The following is a 19,934-nucleotide window of genomic DNA, read 5'->3' as shown; positions in this document are numbered from 1 at the left end:
TTATAGTCTGTCTGCTTTTTTCGGGAGTGGCTTCCCCTCTCCACTTCAGCCTCATTAGCCGGACCCACTGAGCCCTGTTCGTTCACAAGCTGGACTCGATGAGCTCATAAGTCTTTTCCAACCTAACTGACTCTGTGATTTTTTACGGCACTAGCTTCTCAGGAGCCGCGGAGATCCGTCAACTAGGGCAGCTATCCCCGGAGCAGAGACCATCCCCACCCCGCTCTCTCTATTCCCCTCACACCGCCATCTTGCCCGCCCCGCCCCGGCGCCGCGGCGGCGCGAGGCCCCCGGCCGTGCTGTCCGCGGCGTTCGCCTGCGGCGGTGGAACGGCGGCGCGAGGTCCCCGGCGTGCTGTCCGCGGCGTTCGCCTGCGGCGGTGGCACGGGGCCTGCGCGGCGGGAGGAGCGGGCAGCGCCATGGCCGAGGCCTGGGCCGGCTTCTCGCAGGAGGAGCTGCGGCGGCTGCGGGGGCAGCGCCCAGGTACGGACCGGACCGGACCGCGCCGGGAGCGCCTGGGGAGCGGGGGACAGTGGGGCCCGGAGCGGCGCGGAGGAAGAGCCTGGCCTCGGCGCCCCGTCAGCCCCCTCAGCTGCACCTGCCTCCTATCGCCCCTCAGCGCCCCATCTCCGCAGCCTCTGCACTCGCATCTCTGCCCTTCCCCTCAGCCCTTCCAGCCACATCTCTGTCCTTCCCCTCAGCCCTTCTGCCACATCTCTGTCCTTCCCTTCAGCCTGTCCATCTACACACCTAACCCTTCCCTCACCCCCTCCATTCTCACCTCTGTCCCTCCCCTCAGCCCCTGCACGCCTCTGGCCATCCCCTGAGCTCAGCCCCTCCATTCTCACCTCTATCCCTCCCCTCAGCCCCTACACGCCTCTGGCCATCCCCTGAGCTCAGCCCCTCCATCCCCCCGTCAGACCCCTGCGCTATCCCTGCCAGCCCCTCGCTTGCGCTTCAGTCCCTCCCATCCAGCCCCTCTCTCCACCCGCAGCTTCTCTGAAATCCCAGAAATCCCGGGCTTTCTAGCCCTTGTCCTGCACCCAGATCTCTGCCCAACGCTCCTCTCGTGTTCTTAGCCTCCTCTTTGCCCGCATGTCACCGAGCTCTTCCCCATTCTTCACTTTATAATCTGAGTTTGCCCACCAGGCTGGCAGGGACCCTTCCTTAGCCCTGGATCTGCCTCGTCATGATTATCCCAAGAGTCACCTCACTCACACCTATAGTTTCTCTTTTAGGCCTCTTATTCCTCCCTCTCCTCACTTAGGGATAGCGGTATCATTGAAAATTCCTGAATCTTAGGCTAACAGAACATTCCCAGCTTCCTGAGGTTCCCCCACATTGGCTTCCCGTGACACCCTGCCTTGTGTTTGCCTTATTTTGGTTTTTGCTTGCCCAGAACAGCTCTGTCAGAGCCTGTCTTTGATACTGAGGTTTGTTTTCATCCTGTTTCTCCACCGACAGATTTGTACGAGCCCTCACCGCCGCAGCAGCAGCAGCAGCAGCCGCCTCGCCCCCAGGCTGTGCCCAAGACTCGGAAGCAATTGCAGAGGGAAAAAGCCCTCCAGCAGCAAAGCCAGAGGCTGGGGCTGCAGGGAGGAGCAGCCTCTGTCACTCCAGAGCAGCTGCTTTCTGCACCACAGCCCAAACCTTGTCCCCCCCAGCAGCCCGGGCCCACACCTGGGGATCAGAGGCAAAGGGACAGCCAAGAGCAGCAGGAGGGAGTGACACCAGCAGAGTCTTGTAATGGCAGGGACAGTGGCCAGCCCCGCCCCACAAAGCCCAACAGCCAAGTGGAGAGAAAGAAAGTGGAATTGTTAGTAAGTCGGTAAAATCAAGGGGTGGGGTTTGTTGTTCTGTATCGATTCATTCTTTGGTTGTGAAGTCAACTTTTGTGTGTCTGATAGAAGCTCTGAGAGATCAAATCATTCCATTTTCTGTGAGGCAGCATCTGTGTGGCTTGTCTCAAATTCTAAACTCAGAAGGATCCAGGAGGTTCTGTTTACAGAGATGGGCCTTGAGAAGCTGTGGCTGGTGGTTGTGCTGCCTGTGATTTCCCTGCCCAGCTCCAGGCTGGGATCACCTGCCTGCACCTCCTGCACCATGACAGCAGCACTTTGAGAACACAAATTCCTCCTGTGGGTGCAGCTCACCAGTAATACTGGCTGCTCATCTCATTTTTGTGGTGGGAAAAACACAGACTCTGCTTGTCTGGGGTGAAAACAGCTGGAGCTTTGCTGAGAATTTTTTCGCACTGCTGAAAGCAAATGAGGTTTAGCTGCAACAGTTACCTCCTGAATCTGCTGGATTCTTCTCAGCCTGGATGCTTGAATTTAAATCTTACTAAAAATATTTCTGTATGTGAGGTTTTAGGAGTAGAGTGATGAGGACAAATCTGAAGAGATGTGCAGAAACATTTTTTGATAGCTGAGTTATTTGGGTAGTTTTAAAATCAGGCTCCTTGAGTGAGGGCATGAAGAACACAGTGGGGTGGAAAGCAGCAAACAATTCTTTGTTTCTCCTAAATCCTGCCACAGCTTGTGCCCTCTCACTTGAGACCTGGCCTTCCATCCTTTGGGATGGTTGAGATGTAGCCTAGGAAATGGAATCTGTATCAGTCCTTTACTGGTGGCAAAAGCGAATTCTTGTTCTTCCTTGCTGCTCATTTTCATTATAACTCGTACCAACCTTTCATTTGTATCCATTTAATTATTTGGGAGCTGTACTCTACTGCAGACCTGTGAAAGAATCTGTTTTAGGGGGAAAAAACATTTCCAAAAAAGAGGCTGTATTGGTAGACTGAATTTGTAGCAGCCAGTAAGAAACTTGAAACTGCTTCTACCTTGATAGGGAAGCACATCCTTTAAATGAAAAATTCCACCCATTTCTGAAAAAGTGCTCCATGCAGCTTATTTGGTTATGCAGACTTTAGTTCTGATCAGCAGATTTCATCTGGAAATGTTTTATTGGTCTGAATGGCTTCTTGCAGATGATTCTTCTTTCCTCAGAACCAAAACCTGTTTATTGTTCCTTCGACTTTTTTAAGAGTTTGCTTCAGAATATCTGACGGTCAATACGGGCAGCAGGGAGAGAAATGAACTTTCTGTTATTTGTGATGTTCTTGTCAATGGGGCAGCATGGAGAGAAATGAACTTTCTGTTAATTGTGATGTTCTTGTCAATGAGCAGGCAGGAGAAATCCCGATGGGAAATCCTCCAGCAGGAGCAGCGGCTGATAGAAGAGAAGAATAAACGCAAGAAGGCACTCCTGGCCAGAGCCATTGCTGAGAGGTGGGGCTTACTCTTCATCTGCAACCAGTTTCATATCTTGAATTAAATTTCACTTTTTCCTCTTCTCTGTGCTCTGTGAGCAGCTGTGATGGACATTTCCCTTGGATGACAAGTGCTGGTTAAGAAGTTGTGACTAAGCTTTTCACACTTCCCAAGCTGCAGCTCTGTGCACAGATGGAAAAGTTATTACACAGCTGGAGGATTAGCTGAAGTCCTGAAATTGGTTAGTGAGGTCATGTTTGGAAGTTGGGGTGCTCAGCTGCTTGTCCATGTTTTGGTCCTGATTTGTTTTTGCTGGATGTAAGGGGAGTTTATTTGATTTGTAACCTGTGAGAAGAAGCTATTTCTGTTTGGACTTTGGCTCATTAGTGTGTGAAAATGTTGAAAGGAGAAGATGATCAGCTTTAAGAAGGTACTGTTTTACCACCACTGGATGACCAAAAATTATAAAATTGCACATATTCTCACAGTTGTTAGCTCTTGCTCTTCAGGGGATCAGGTTTGATGGCACAAAGGTAGTTTAAGACTCCAGGGAAGGCAAAGTTTGTAGGGAAGGATGTTGGAACAGTTGATAACATTGGATCAAGGACAGTGGTGTGAAGTGTTCAGGCTTGCAGTGCTCTCCCAGGCCTGTGTTATGTTCTGCCCATCAGAGCCCTTGGATAGCACCGGTGAACACAGCCTCTGCTGTGCTAAAGTCCTGAAAATGTCATTTTCCTCTGCCAGGCAGAGATGAAACACAAGAATGTTTATTCTGAGTCACTGCAGGACATCAAACTTGGGTGTGGCCACCAGGTTCGATTTTTCCTCCTGGAAACAAAGCCTGAGGAGAGCCAAGACAGGGAAGGTGACAGCTAAGGAGTTACTTGTGTCACTCAAAGGCCTTCCTCGGGCTCCCAACAGTACCACAGGATGTCTGTCTCCCTCCCCATGCATCAGCTGGTCGAATGAGAGCTGCTGGCACTGCCTGCACACCTAGTCTTGCTTCCAGGCACCTGCCTTGGGTGTAAAGCAGTGCCTGAGAAGCATCCTTTTGCTGGTGGTGATGAATGATGGCAAAGTGATGTGGTGGAAAGTCACTTGGCTTGCTTGGGAGTGAAATCCATCAAAGCCTGTTGCCCTTAGTAACATTTCATTTTCAGAACTTAGGAATGAATGGCCTAGTTGAAAAAGGTTTCATAAGGCCTGATTGAAATCCTTTGTGTTTGATGTAAAACTTTCCATTCACTTCGTTGGGATTTGGCCGGGCCTTTTGGGAATAATTTTACAAAATGGAAATCAAGCTTAGGTTAGGTGACTTTTTGGCCCCTACTAACTGGGCTTCTTTGAAAGGGGATATTTGCAGGGCTAAAAACCCTTCCCCCTCTTGCTTCCCCCCAAGCCATTTCCTGTTTCCTTACACTGAGAACTACTTAGATACAGCAGCTTCTTGTGTGTTTCCACAGTGAAGAAACACAATCCACTTTAGGCACTTTGATTATAGTCATTACGAAATTTTGCTGTAGTCCTTTAATAGCAGGCATTTTAGATCCCTGTGGATGCTAAAAAAGATCAAAAGCCCTGCACCATAAAGGAGAAACCTTCTGAATAGGTCCTAAAGAAGTCAGTTGCTCTGCAAATGAAGTGGGGCCCAATATGTTGAGAAGAGAGGCTTGAAAAGGAAATTAAACAAAAAAATTATCTTCCTTTTGCAGATCCAAAAGAACTCAAGCTGAAACAGTGAAACTGAAGAGGATTCAGAAGGAGCTGCAGGCTCTGGATGACATGGTGTCTGCTGACATCGGGATCCTGAGGAACCGCATTGACCAGGCCAGCCTGGACTACTCCTACGCGCGGTAAGGGACAGCCAGGGAGGAGGGGATGGGGAGCAGCCCTGCCTCAGGGGAAGGGAAAGTGCTGCTTCCCCTCACTGCAGCACTAATGAACTCCTGTCACTGGAATAACGTGTCCTTGAAGTGGTCACAGGCTGGGGGGCTTTCACATCTGGAAGTGAAAGTATGCTTTTTATTTCCTAATTTTTTCCCTTGGAATCTGGGAACTGAAGCAGGTTTTCTGACTGGAGACTGCTGTCACAAGACAGAGGTCCTGCTTTAAGTGTGCAGTTGTCCACAACCCCTGCTTTATTGTTTCAAGGTTGTTTATTTCTTCTCTGGGGGAAAAGAGGTTTTTCTTGAAAAGCCCTGAAATGAAAATCCTGTTCAGGGAAATTTGCTGGTTCATGACAGCTCTGGTCCTGCTGGAATCAATGGGACCAGTTAAACTTAAAACATCCAATCCTGCTGAAGTATTTTTGCAACTAGGACCACAAACTGAAGGAAGAGGGAAGCTTTTAACCCTTCACAATGTGCCTTTAATCGCTCTGGGTGTGATGAGTTCCTCAAAGGCAAGAAATTAATGGGAACAGCCCATTAGCTGTGGGTAAACCACAACATCAGTAGATAAACAGCAGCGTGTTTGTGCAGCCGGTTCATAAAGCAGAAACGTTCACTCGTGGTTTTTGGTTCACCATTCAATGTGTTAAATGCTCATTTCTCCTTCTGACTTCTGCCATACCATGACCACAGGCCAATAAAGCTGGTAATTAGTCTTGAAAAAAATAGCAGTGGTAGCTAAAAAAAATTAAGATTTCTTTGGTGTAATTATCATTTTGAAATGACTAAGGTTAACTGTAGTTAACGTAGCTGACTGCATGTCCTCAAGGGGAAAAACATTACAATGGATTTTAGGTCTAATCTGGTTTCTAAAAACATTAAATGCTCCTGAAATCTTCTTACCCAAGTTTTGGAATAGTGTATCTATTTGAAATGCTTACTGGCTAAAAAGCACAAGCAGCTCTTGACATTAGGAAAGCAGCTTTTAATGGCAATAGCAAAAGGAGATGCTAGTAGGACAAGTGGGTAAACTTCACCAAAATCTTAATGACTTTGATTAATTTAGTAAGTGGACTTTGATTAATTTAGTAGGTGTTTTCTTGAGGAAGTGATTTGGCAATATGAGGTAGATACTTCCAGTGCTGTAGTTTTTATGCATTATGAGCCAAAGCCAATTTACTTTTAAGTGGAGTCTTTTTAAGCAATTTCTTACTATTTGCCTTTTGGTTTAGGGCTAAAACATGTAGCATTTCAGTGGGTCAAAAAGTGCAATATTCAATAGTCCTGGGCACATGCCTAGTTAGCAACATTTGCCAATTGCTGTGGAGTAGAATCTTTGTAAATACAATGTGACTGATAGGTGGGGATTCAGCCCAGAGGTTTAGCTGTGCAGACATTTCCAACATATCATTACAGGTATCTGACCCAGAGAAATCTTGACTTTCTTGAGAGGGAAACAGAAGTGGGCATCTTGTGCCCACAGCAGACATAGCCTTTACAGCTGAGTAAAAATCATGTGGTTATTATATAAAAGAAGATGTTTGGGAAGGCTTTTCTATGTCTTATTTCCTTCTGTTTCACTAAGCATAGGACCTTTCCTGTCTTTCTGTTGCTTTGTTTAAGCAGATACTGGAATCTGGTTTTATTAAAGAGCTGGATTCTTTATTGAACCACCTTACCTATAGCAGTTTTATAACTAATACTGTTTTATGAGTGCTTTGTAGTCAGGCTGCAAAAGCCTTTGTGTGTTCCCTTTCCTGATGAGCAAGATTGCGTCTATCTTTTAATTAGAATCAGTACACAGGTTCACTGATGCAGTGAAAGATGCATCATTAATGTGGACAGCAGCCACTAAAGTGCTAGATATTCTCTGTGTGTTAACTCAGTAAACTTAGAATATTCCCTTTTGGCTGTATTTGTCATGAGAGGAAGTGCAGATTGGCAGGAGGTGAGGCTCAGGACAGATGCTTGCAATAAAATTCTGCATCTGTGCTGATGTCATGTGCTGTATCAGTCTGTCCTGCCCCAGATTTTCTGAGTATGGATATGGGTGGCCAGAAAAGCACATGATCCAAATGTCATCGTGCTCCATCAAGCATCTGTATCTGTGGGGGGGTGGTTGGGTTAGAAAAACACCCGACTGCTTTGTGGTGTTTCAGTTCACTGAGTGGGTGTTCATTAGAAGTGTGAAAACACTGCACTTTCTGATGGGTTCTTTCTACTGCCAGTGATGCATCTCTTCAAACAGGCAGTAAACATGGGTGTTTGTGATTCAATCTGAGCAAGTTAACTCTTGGAATACACAACAGCAGAGCCCCCTGTGTCCAGAGACGTTTCAATCAATTCACTCTGATATGCTTTCTTGCTAACGTGGCAGGGTGTCACGAACAGCTGGCACGATGCATTGCAGAGCACACTGCATTCCAGGGATTCCTAAAGTACCTGTCCCTCTGTCAGGCAGTGAGGTACTGTGAGAATTAACCCTGCAGAAATGCTGGTGGTTTTGCAGGAAACGCTACGACAAGGCCGAGTCCGAGTACGTGGCGGCCAAGCTGGACCTGCAGCACAAGACGGAGATCAAGGAGCACCTGACGGAGCACCTGTGCACCATCATCCAGCAGAACGAGCTGCGCAAGGCCAGGAAGCTGGAGGAGTTAATGCAGCAGCTGGACGTGGAGGCAGATGAGGAAAATCTGCAGCTGGAGATCGAGGTGGAGCAGATGCTGCAGCAACAGGAGGCAGAAGCAGGGAGACAATCCAGCCAGGCACACAGCCACGCTGGGACAGCCCAGGAGAACCCTGCTCCCAGTGCTGTGGGGCAGGAGAGCCAGCAGGCTGAGCATGCTGCTGCTGCTTCTCCTGCACTTTCTGAACAGTCTCAAAACCCCAGGACCAAATCCCTCTCCAGCGTGGACAGCCAAACTCAGGCAGTAAATGTGACCTCAGGAAGCTCCCCAGCTTGTTCTGCCACATGACTGCTGGATGCAGATAAGCCAGCGGTTATGGATGAGGTACTCTCTGCAGGCTTGTAGCTGTATGTTGTATCTGGGCTTCAGCAGTGCCAGTAACATGCACTTCGTTTCTCTTTTCCTTTTTATTGTTTTCAAGTTTTAAAGGCTCTTTTCTTTCCACAAGACGCATTTGGGGTTCATTATCTGCCATCATTCTGGTGTACACTCGTGTCTTACTGGTCTGCTCTTCATGGGCTTTTGTACCTTCCTGAAACAGGACACTTGGAAGTGAACAGGAGGGTTTGTCCTAAGATTTTCAGCTTTTTGGTACCCATGGATTCCTGTTCTGAGCAGTGTGCAAGAGAAAGATACCTAGAAGGGAAACCTCAGAACACATTGTGACAACTGCAGTAGGATGTTTGTGTTCCTTTGTATCCATAAGGGATTAGTTTCCAACGGTTTCTCATGCTGTGAAACCCAAGTGCTTACATTAATTGCCTTCGTAGAGGTTACACTTTCCTGATTGAAGGGAAATTTGCATATTGAGGCAAACTGCAAAGTCAGTTTTAATACCTCATACTTATCACTTTGCCTGTTCCTTTCAGACAATGCTGAATCATGGAGCTGTACATTGATAACACTATTAGCTATGAAATCACAGCTGCTAGGGTTCAACAAAAATGATGGGTTACAGTTTAAGAGTTGCAGAATGTAGAAATAGAAACACACAAAAGAGAGTGTGTTACATTTAAAGCTGTTCCACAGCAGAGATTTTCTCTGTTGTAGTCACCTCGAAGTGCCGATAATTAGCCATAATTAGCCAATAATTCATCTTGTAATGAATAATCCCCACAGTATACTGGAAATGAGCCTATTTTTGTAGAACATGTAATGCATTTTCTTGCCTGAAGAGCAGGTTAGTACCCCACAAAAGTTCAGCTGGTTTGCTCTATTGCTGTTGAAAGGCTTTAAAAAGCCATTCCAGGTGGAGAAAGCCTCAGGAATTAAAAGAGAACACAGGAAAATCTCCCATAGACTAATTGCAGCTGCAAACCACGGGGACTGCAGTCACAATTAACCTCTTGGTACCAGGGAATTGTGGGAATGGTTCCTGGAATACCTGACCTGGACGTGTTGGGTCTGAGTTTATGAATGAGTTGCCGGATGACGCCGCCGAGTCTATAAATGGGACAGTGATTGTCTCTATGGCTTGAACAGTGGAAAAACATGTCACTACATTTCACTTTTATTCTATTAATAAATCAGTGCATCTTGTACGCAGTGTGTTTACTTTCAGTTGTGATATCTGAGACTAATAGAGGGATCCAAGCCTGTTTTTCCACAGGAGATGATAAATGGTAGAATCAGATACGTCCTTTGGCAACTTTCCGCTGTGTGAAAATAAATCCTCAAAAAAGGCTGTTCCAAAAGATGGAAATGCATGAAGTAAAGACATGGCAGGATACAGCTTGGCAGGAATCTTTTCAACTAACTGACTCAGGGCAACAGTGGAAAATCTCTCCTGGTGCCTTTCATGCATGGGAGAAAGTGGGATAAATACTTCTAGAGCAGCCACACATAATTTGGGCTAATTTGAGTTAGATTCTAACCCAAAGTAGTATGGAAATACATGTGAAGCATTGCTCTGTTATTGCTGATACACTGCATTCCCTGTTATTTTGCTGGAAAACCTAAAAGCAGAAGATTTGATGGTATTGTGAGAAAATTGTGACTGACTTCCTTCGCTGTGTCTGCTGTTGCAGGACACCTTGTAGCGTTCTGCTGATGGTTTTCAGGATGGGATACCAGTAAGTGCAGTAATAATTTAATTGTACCATTCTCGTTTCCATCCTCTGCAGCCTTCCCCAGTTGTTCCTCAAGAGATTCAAAGGCCTAGAGGATAGGTCTGTTCCTCATTACAGTTGTGTTCAGCTCGTCGGGGACACACAGAAGAGCTTCTGACAGAAGAGTTGAATCGCAAATGGCATTTACAGAAATCACACAGACACCATTTTGCATATAATTTATGGTTCTCTGGTAGGCCAACATGTGGTTAGAATATTTCTACACCTTGTTGTCACAGGTAAGATTATTGTTTGAACTCTGAAAATGGTGTTCCAAAAAAAATCCAAGTCCAAAGATTTTTTTTTTTGACAACTGCTTAAGATTATGAGTTTCCTAGAAGGGAGTAAGTTTATATGCAACAAAACTGTTTAAAGGCTGAAATATTCTTGTGTACCATTCTGATAGTGCTGGTGCTGTTTCTGCCCGAGAGGGAAGATGCTGTTACAATCAGCAGTTTCTGGTCTCTTACAAGTCCCTTGTTGAAGTTCTGGCCAGTTCTCTCTGCCTTTAACTTCTGAGCCTGCAAAGTGAAGTGGACTGGCTGGAAGCCACGTGAAACAGCCGTGTGGAATAACAATAGCAGCCAGCATCAGGCTGCTCTTGCTGGCCAGGGAGCTGAAGAGTTAACTTGTTTGATCCCAGTTGTGAAGCCTTTCTCTGACGTGTGATATAAACCACTACCGTGGTGTCAGTTCCACTTTGGAAGTTCGCGAATGTTTTGATGGGTGCCAGTGTGCCGGTTTAAAATTCCCCCTGTGCCGGAGCCAAGGAGTCCAGTCCTAATTGTAACAACATGTGTGCTGGTCAGAAATGCCAGGAGATGATTTTGGTGCAGCAAAAAGCTTGGGGGTTTGTTCTTGTTTCTTCTTGAAGGAAAGAGAAATGTTGGAATTGAGGCTCTTCAAGAAAATCCATTTCTACCTTTGTAGTAGTGATGTTGCCATGTTTGTCCTGCTGCCCCAGGTGTGCTGTCCACTTTTGTATCTTCAGAAGAAAGCTCAGCACAGCTCAGGAGTGAGTGGGCAGATTTTTAGTGAGGGCCTCTTGCAGTCTGAGTGTGAAGCACGCTGGGGTTGAACACCCATGGCAGGGAAAATAGAGACGTGTGATGCCTGACTGTAACACTGCTGGGCTTGGCACAGGGGACTCTCCTCTGGCAACGTGGCCATTTCTGTGCTGGATCACCACATTACCATTATGGGAAGAGCTGGAAAACACCAATGTACACCACTGAGAATGTTACAAAGCACACTACAATTATCCGTGTTGCATTTTGGCCAGGATGTCAGGATTAGCACTCCCTCCTCTGTCAAGAAATGTTTAAATGAGTACAGATGGTCATGACTCAGCCTGGGGTTCCCATGGATGTGTGGAGCATGGTGTAAAACACTTGGACAACCCCCAATCTGATTATATGTCCAGCCAGATGAGGCTGGGCTCTCAAGAGGTTTGAGCTTAGGGGAGCTTTCTGGGGAGGGACTCAGGTTCTCCATCAGCCATTTTTCTTCCCAATACCTTCTGTGATGCAGTGGAGTCTTTCCTTTGGGCCTGGATCCCATCTGAACTGAATGAGGAAAAACTACTAAAAGAGAAATGTAGAGATTGGCCTAGTGGTTGGAGGTATTGTGTTTTCTGGTCAGCTGCATTAGGAACAGGCTAGAGTGGAGTGCTCATGGCAACAACCTCTGGGGAAGTTCTGGAGCCCAAGAAAGGGGCAGAGCACTGTGGAATTCCCTCCTTTGCTGGATTCTGTCTAGTCTGTATTTTCTGCTTAGGACAGCAGGATCTGAAGACTTACTGTTCCTAACTCCCTTCTGTCAAGGTTCAAGTGTGGATTAAACACCCACACATGAGGCCTGTAACTTCACCAGATGTGAAATCTTTGAGCATCTGCATGTCCTGGACTGAGCTTGGTACTTCAGTGGGGTTCTGTGTAACAATGTTTTGGGTATCTGTGCTCCTCCTGCACATGCCATAGCTGTCTATAAGGGTTCATGCAGTCACTGAGACATAGCTGAAATGTTTCTGCAGGCCTGATCCATCCCAGAAATCCTAAGTTCAGCACTTTGGTGTTGTATCACGATCCCTTTCCCAATTCCATGGGTATCAGCAGGTGTGGCGTGTAATGGACAAAGGGTTCTGCCAGTGGCAGTGCGAGCAGGGTGTAGAGATGTGGGCTGGTATTATAGAAACCACATGCTTGTTAAGTGCCCTATTTGTGCTGGTCTGCACGGTCCCATTAAAGCGAGCGTTGGCTCCTTTGATGGGGCACAAGACTGGTTTCCTTCATGCTTTCCCTGATTTATGTCCCAGCAGAGAACTCGGACGTCAGCGGGGAAAGACCAAGTAACCAGAGAAGCAGCCAAGCCTCGCTCACCCCCTCGGCATGATAGGACATCAGATCCTTCAAATCCTTGCCTCTGGCAGCCTGTTAGTTACAGGGTTTAAATCATGCCTTTTAAGGCTCAGGTAGAGACACTAAAAAGCTTGGGCCTTTCTGAATTAGGGCCTGGATTGTGTAGTTAGGGTCATTTTCTCAATTAGCTTAGCATAAATCAGTCTAACGAGGCACTTGGGAGCACTGGGCAGGTTTAGTACCTTGTCTCTCCTGCCCCTGTCCTTACCACTCCCACCTGCTTGTTTGGCTGATCAGCCAGTGATTTTATTTTTCCACACTGCCAATGCTGAGCAGTAGGTTTGGATGTCTGAACTGATTTTCACACCTGGCAAGAGGGGAGAACTGGGAGAAATTGCTCTTGGGCAAGCAGATAAAACACCTCTTAGGTGTGGCAGAGATTCAACAGCCTCAGCACTCCAAGCCACACTGTCCTTCAGGGGCTGGGAACAGTGTCCTATTGAATGGGCAGTGGTGGGTGGTGGCATGAGTGCAGAGTTATTTCACCTCCCAGCTTCCTCCTCCATTGAGCCAGTAAAGGAGGAGCAGAGCAAAGGAAAGAGTTACTCCATGAGCTACAAGCTTAGCAATGGTGTCAGATACCAAGTGAGCCTGTGGCTGCTCTGCAGTCCTAAGTCCAGCAGCAACAGAAATGGGAGCCCTTCAGCTGCCTACCATGGAGCTGACCCTCTTGGCCATTGCCTCCACATGGACCACTGTATCCCCAGGAGAACTGAAGGGATGGAGAGCTCTGGGAGTCATTCCTAGGTAGCAGGTACCAGCACCTCCCTGCTGGTGTGACTCCTCCCAGGTAGGAGTTGGGTATCCTGCAGATGGTGTCTCAGCAAGCCATGTTTCCTTGCTCCCTTCCTTTTTCCATGTGGGAGAGAAGACTTTTGTACTGCCACTGCCCTAGGAGGTCATGAGCCATCAGCCCATCAAGGAAACCTCACTGGATGTGTTTGTTGACTGCATTTAAGAGTCCCAAACTGGCTGTCCCTTGGATTGTTAGCTTGGGAAACAAACTCTTGGCAGAGCCATGCTATGAGCCTCTGTCAAAATCTCTGCTGAGCACTCTCACTGCCTTGAGTACACGAGCTAGGTACAGCTCTGCCTTTGCAGGCTTAAGTCATTTTCCCCATTCCAGTGTGGACAGACTGTCCCAAGGAGGGGTTAATCCAATTCAGACATCATTTTCTTCAAAATTTCCCAGTTTACATCTGGAGTAGGTTTCTGAGCATCACCCCAAACCCACATCACGTCTTAAATAGTTCTGTAGCTGTTTAGGTGATGATTCTGGCTGCTGATGGTGCAGATTTCATTGTCTCTGGTGCTGATGGTCTCCTAGAGGTTGTGTCTCTGGCTTGGCTGTCGTGTGATCTGCAGCTGCTCCACGTTTTGGTGGTTTTCTTCGTGGAGAAGATGATACTCTCTGGCGTGAGGATGTGCTCATGAAGAACCAGGTCCATTCCAGGGTTTTCCTAACGTGCTTCTCTGAGTCTCCAAGAAGAACATCCTGCAGCTGTTTTAAAAAGTCATGCCTCATTCTCTGCAGGATTTTCTTCTTGCTTCCAGATCTCTTTTCCACCCCATCTGCTAAAATGCCAGTTGTTTTCTTTTCTTCATTCCTCAAATCAAAATATTTAGCAGTGGACTTTTCTCCATAACATCCCACTGCATCCCTTAACTACTGTGGAGTGTTCATCATTCTCACTGACATTAACCAGTTCTGCAGGAAAACAGCACTGCCAAGCAGGCAGGCTCCACTCCTGGACAGTATCTGGTACTGTCAGTGACAGTCCCCCTGTGAGTCTCTCAGGGATGATGCTTTTGCTGGCAGAACTTGAGAAGCTGTGGAACATACTTTCCTTGGCCTGGCAAATTGCACTTGGGCCCTCATGGTGTTCCTTCTGGCCTCATGAACAAAGCTCTATCTGCTTCTCAGAGAAGGGAGTCACCATTTGCTTTCCAAGGACTAGTCAGCCTCCTCTGCCCCAGCTGCCTGCCACACTGGAGCTTTTCATTACTTGCACCCTTCCAAGCCACCAGTTTTCTTTTCTCCTTGTGTCTTTCAAACAGTTTCCCTTTCTACTTCCAGCAGCTGCTGAGAAACTTCATGGACCCATCTGTCCTCCAGGCCAGGCAAATAAGCAGGGCTCCCCAGAGCCACCAGGCTGAGCAGAAGGTGGGTGAAAATGCTTTAATTCATAGAAGTAAACTCAGTAGGATTTAACTCACAGCCAGTTTTAGAAGCCCACGTCCCTGCTGTTCTTCCCAGGCTTTGTGGTTCTCCATGTTCACTGTTACACCCTAAACACTTGCACTCAGAAATCATTGCTTTTACCTGCCATGTCTGCACCCCCAGAGGTGGCTGGTTTGAATTGGGCACCTCTGGGGAGGTGACAAATGATAACTCAGCTGGGCATTCCTGGGGAGAGCCAGGAGGAGACTTCCTGGGGAAGGCATTTGGGATGGCTGCTATCCTCAAACACATCAAAGGTGCAAATGGCTTTTATCAAGTGGCAGTAAAACTAATCCAAAGCCCCCTTTAATCTGTTTGCCACATATTTGAAAAGGAACTGATTTCAGAAATGCTTTTGAGAGTTTTAAAAATTCTTCTGGACCTGTGTCTTAGAGCTCTTTCCACTCTGGAAACCTGATGCTTTTGTTTCCCAGATGTTCTGGATTCATGACTGAGGGAAGATGGAGAACTAAAACTGTTTCTAAACCTCTTCTCAAATATGGGCACAAATAGTTTGGCTTTTTTTCCTAGCTCTAAACCCCTGTTAAACTCGTGGTTTTTTTTTAAAAAACCCAGGCCATGCTTACAGTAAATACCACCTCCTCAGTCAGCAAGTGAGACATCTTCCCTTTCAGTTGTCAAAAACCCCTCATTTTCACCTCACTAAGCCTGCAAGACACTGGCCTTTTGACCTGCTGGGGTGCTTGCCCTAGTCTGGAGCTTTAGGCCAGTCCTGTTCTGCTGGAAGAAATCGACCTTTAGTGTTTAAAACAGGAGCAAATCCTTGGAAAGATCAGAGGAACTGTAGTCTTTCTCATTTTCTTTCTTTTTTTCTTTTTCTTTTTTTTTTTTTTCCCTGTAGGAGAGTTTAAACATCGCTGCTTTCATTTGGAAAGGGCGAGTGACTTTCCCATGCCGTAATACCCAGCAAGTGTTGAGAGAATGCGGTTACATAAAACCATATTTTTAATACAACCGACAGACTGTCTTGAGAGCTAAGTGTTTTTTGACAGTTTTTATGCACCTGTTAATTCAAAGCTCTTAACATGTGCCAGTTAAAAAGAGCCAGGCACTAAAACATCCACCCTGTGGACGGCCGGGGCTCAGCTGCACACCAGAGCACAAGGAATCCGTGCAAGGTAGAAACTTGGCTTCTCTCACAGCACCAACTGCTACAGAGCTAATTCAACTCAGAGCTTTTGTTTCCCAGTCCTGCTTGGCCTCATAGATTCCTGCTTCTGCTTTGGACCTGAAGAACAGCTGACATTTCTTTGGGTTTCTTCTGTTTGCTTTTCCCACCTATGTCAGAAAGCAAAGATGCCAAAGTTCCTATCAGGGCCATTGTTAAAAGACAATACTGACAATACTTCCCCAGGCTCCTCTGCTAAATTTGTGCCTCCTTGTTTTCCTGATAGTGGGGTTGGTTTTGGTGATCAGGTACAGCCCAGATGGAAACCTGCTGCTCTGTCCTCCGTGTGTCTGCTCAGGTATCATCTCTACTCCACTCCCTGCTCTGGTGGTCTCTTCAGACAGAAGGGAAATTCTCCTCCTCCTATTGTCTAACATTTTCCTTCCTCTCCACTCCTTCAATATTTACAAACTTTCAATGTAGAGATGTTCTCCAGGGTCATTTTAAACCCCCCACAGTCAGGTTCTTCCCTCTTCCTTCTTCAACTTCTCCCCACACTGTATCTGCTCACAATACAACTCCCCAGTTTTAGGGTTAGGTTTAGGCTTAGGGTCTGGCTCTGCACTCTGTGGATCACCCAATGGCCTCATCCCTGTGGAGAAAAGCTTGAAAACTCAGCACCATCTGACATAAAGCCTCAAAAAAGCCCAGAAGGCAGATAAAAACAAGGAAGCCTGAGAATTTTAAATACTTGCAGATGCTGACACAGTCTTTTCTGTGGTAGAAATGACCAGCTAACCCTAAAATGAGTGGCCACTCATGTTTTGTGCCAGTGACTGTGCATTTGGGATGTGTTTCTGTGTAAGGAAGGGTTAGCATGCCACTGCCACTCTCCTGCTGTGGAAATTTAGTCAAGCTTAATCAAGCCTTCAGCTGATAATTGCACTGCCTTGAGGAGATGGGGCCATGGCGGCTTTGGACCTTTCCTTTATCTCAAGGCCAAGAGGCATGAAGAGAGTCTCTGGTGTTAAGCCCAAAACTTAACAAAGCAAACATCAATATTGCTTCTTGCATGTCTGCTGAGTTCCCTACAGGCTGCATTTAGAGATCTGGCTCCCAGTGAATAACCTGTCAGAACAGTGTAAGTGTCCCTGAATGCTGCACATGAGCTTGAACTGACAGGGGGGTTCTTTCAGCAGGAAACACGAGGTGAGGGCTTGTCAGGACAATAGATGGGGCTAGGATTCCACCTCAATAACACTCAGGGTGTTTATTGCAAAATCACCTGGCAGGACAAATCTGCTCCACATCTTGTGTGTGTGCACTGTTCTTTGTGTTGAATTAGCTAGAACATGATATTTAGTGTTTTTGTTGGCTTTGCATTTTACACTGACTGCAGGAAGACATATTATACCCCAGGCATAAATCTTGTTGGACCCCTGTTACCCTGTGACAACTCAGGCAGAGTGGTATGACCATCAGTGGTTTTTTTGCTGCATGGGATCACAAAATTTTAATCATGTCCTAGGTACCCTCAAACTAAATTTTCTGTCTCAGTACTGCCCCGCTTTGCAGGTTATGTGTTGTGCTTATGATGTTTCCTTGAAAAACATGACTGCTGCTGCTGAAAGGCTGCATTACTGTTATTTCTTACACTGCTACTTCAGCAGCTGCTGAGCATGGACCTGACGTGCAGCCTGTGTCTTTTCAGGGTGTACCTTCTAAGCAAGATTAAGGTGTAGCTGGGGTGATCTGATCTGGAATGACAGAACTGGAAAGGATCTCAACACATCCTCTAACTCACAGCCACAGCCAAGTCCACACTGTGAGTCCTCACTGGTAATTGTCTGCCTCCTGCAGATGGAGAATCTGTCTCTCAATGGTGGAAGCTGAATAGAGCCCAAGGTCTAACTGGAAACTCCACCACTTGAACCTGGCTCTTCTCACCCCATTAACTGGGTTTGAGGAGAATGGTTTTTCTCTTCCCAAGGCACAGCCCTTTCTCTGTGTCACCCTTTAAAGCACTTGCACAGCAGGCTCTGCAGCGAGGCAGGGAGTGAAGTATTCATGGTGGGAAACATCCCAAACTCACTCAGATCAGTTGAGATTCCAACAGCAACCGAGCCATCTGTGACTCATCTTCGTGCTTGTGCGTCAGCTCGTGGAGAGATCCTCAGAGCAAGCAAGGCTCTGCTCGCCTGCATGCTCCCACAGAAAGCAGCACCAGGTTCCTGCTGGTTTGTCCTCACGAGGGGACAGGGCTATGATGCAAGATAAGTTCATAAGAAAAGTATGGTGGTTGTTTACTGCTCTGAAACACGCTCCGTTTTCAGCTACAGGAAAATTATTAGAGTCATAATCCTTGCTGAGAGCTGAGCTACTTCTCCAAACAAATTGACTCCATTTCCATCTGATTTAAATTTGAGAGAACTGCTTGTGTCCCAAAGCTGAGTGATTTTATCACCTCTTCACCAGCCCCAGCATATGATGACAGTTTTTCTGGATTGAACCAGGGAATAACTTCGCTGAGAAATCTCCCAGTTTTCACCCATCTGAGGAGCCTTGATGTTTCCTTAGAATCCCTTTGCCCTTAGGCTGCAAAGATGGGTCACTCTGAGGGCAGAACAGCTCTCTAGGGATTGAGAGCAAAAGGGAGGCTTCAGCAGAGCCTCCAGATGAAGCTTGAAGGTAGGAGCTTCTTTCCTTAAGCTCAAAGAATATGTGTCATTTTTAATTTCTTTGAAAGTGTGTGTTTAAACACTCCTGGGGTAAAACATGCAAACCTGAGTTAGGTTGCTAGAAGTTAAATTGCATTGCTTAAAAATGTACAGAGTAAAATCTAAGAGGCCTTTCCTTTGGCATGCTCTTTCTTCTTTGGAGAACTTCCTGAAAACCCCTTCCTTGGAGTGGTGACCATGCAGGGTGCTGGAGCCAAAAAGCATTTTGGCACAAAGGTAAATCCGAAGCAAAGCACTTGAATGCTGCTGCAAATTAATTGCCAGGACAGATGCAATAGCTGATCTGTCCTGGACAAAGATTTTCCCTTTGCACAGCCACGTGCAGCAATGAAAGCAGCAATTTCCACTGATATTTTCTGCCCAAGAACAGATCTGTTGCAGAATTTACATCCCCTCGATTAAAGCATCTCCAAGTCCCAACTGGACAGCTTGGTTCACTCTGGAACATCAGAGTGTGGCTGGTCCTGAGGATCCTGGGCTGGAATTTCTCACTGTCAGCCATAGAGGGAGCCGTGATGAGAGGCTGGGATGTGGCAGGAACTTCAGCACAATAGAAATTGCCCGGTTTGGAAGGGAATTGTGCAGCCCTGGCTGCAGGGAGAGCCGGGCTGATCTTCTCCTTAGGGTTTCTGGCCAGCGTGTTCTGGGGTGAATGGCAGCGACCTGGGTGGATAAAGGATGCTTTGTGCCGTGGGCAGATTGGGATATCTGGGGGAGGGCAGCAGGGAATGAAGCAATTCTGTTTGTTTTGAACCAAAACAGTCCCCCAAAAAAAAAAAAAAAAAGAAAGGTAAAATAAACGAGAAATACTGAGTCAACTTAGGACATGGTGTTTGATCCGAAACACAATGTTCCATTTTAGAGTTTAATTTCATTTTTTTCCCTAAAGTCGGGTTTTTCAATAAAAGCTCCAAAAGGCTCATTTCAGAAACACCTACATGAAGTCAACCCCTTTGCTTTGAAAACACTTTGGAATGAAAAGTTTTGAAGTTTAAAAAAGAGCCTCCTGTATTAGGCTAGTTGGTTTTGTTTGGTTTTTTGGAAAAAGGTGCTTGTCAAATTCAGCCCAACTTTGTGAGTGGTTTATGTCCCTCCAAAATTAAACTCTGCTCAAAATTACTGTTTGCTGCACAAATTCAGCCACTGTATCTGTGGATCTGCCCAGGGCAAAATGGAGCCTGTGATTCAACCCAGAGCTGTTGGAACCAGGGAGGAGAACCTAGGGTGTTTGCACAAAGGGAAGGATTCAGCTCTCAGCAATCAAAGCCGAGGTCTTGCTTCCTTTCCAGGGGCATCTGGAGTCCCCTGGCTCCACGTGGCCAAAATTCCCATTGTCTCCATGAGGAGTTAAAACACGAAATGAAGAAAATGCCAAATGGAGAAAGGAGAAGAGCACGGGAAGAAATTTATTTCTACGACCCATCTTATTTATCTGCTTCCAAGAAAAAAAAATACGAGCATGAGACATGGAAG

At 46.6% G+C, this 19,934-nt stretch overlaps 1 protein-coding gene across 2 annotated transcripts; it reads left to right on the top strand.

The window, feature by feature from the left end:
* Window positions 1–400: 400 nt before the first annotated feature.
* GORAB (golgin, RAB6 interacting) lies at window positions 401–9,389 on the top strand. 2 transcript variants are annotated; one of them, XM_033067745.1, is made up of 5 exons: window positions 401–483; window positions 1,465–1,816; window positions 3,189–3,290; window positions 4,985–5,125; window positions 7,671–9,389. In XM_033067745.1, the coding sequence occupies exons 1-5, from the start codon at window positions 420–422 to the stop codon at window positions 8,134–8,136; spliced, it is 1,125 nt and encodes a 374-aa protein (XP_032923636.1). In that variant the 5' UTR covers window positions 401–419; the 3' UTR covers window positions 8,137–9,389. The 2 variants fall into 2 exon arrangements, with proteins under 2 accessions (XP_032923636.1, XP_032923635.1); XM_033067744.1 differs by having other exon boundaries at window positions 1,465–1,828.
* Window positions 9,390–19,934: the final 10,545 nt, after the last annotated feature.

This window comes from Catharus ustulatus, chromosome 9 (assembly GCF_009819885.2).
Source record: "Catharus ustulatus isolate bCatUst1 chromosome 9, bCatUst1.pri.v2, whole genome shotgun sequence".
In the NCBI taxonomy this organism is placed as follows: Eukaryota; Metazoa; Chordata; class Aves; order Passeriformes; family Turdidae; genus Catharus; species Catharus ustulatus.
This window is presented reverse-complemented; position numbering and strand designations above follow the sequence as displayed.

Coding starts and splice junctions, on each gene's coding strand:
- GORAB (XM_033067744.1), top strand. CDS start 420: ATGGCCGAGGCCTGGGCCGGCTTCTCGCAGGAGGAGCTGCGGCGGCTG. Junction 3,291..4,984: donor GCCAGAGCCATTGCTGAGAG/GTGGGGCTTACT, acceptor TTCCTTTTGCAG/ATCCAAAAGAACTCAAGCTG. Junction 5,126..7,670: donor CTGGACTACTCCTACGCGCG/GTAAGGGACAGC, acceptor GTGGTTTTGCAG/GAAACGCTACGACAAGGCCG.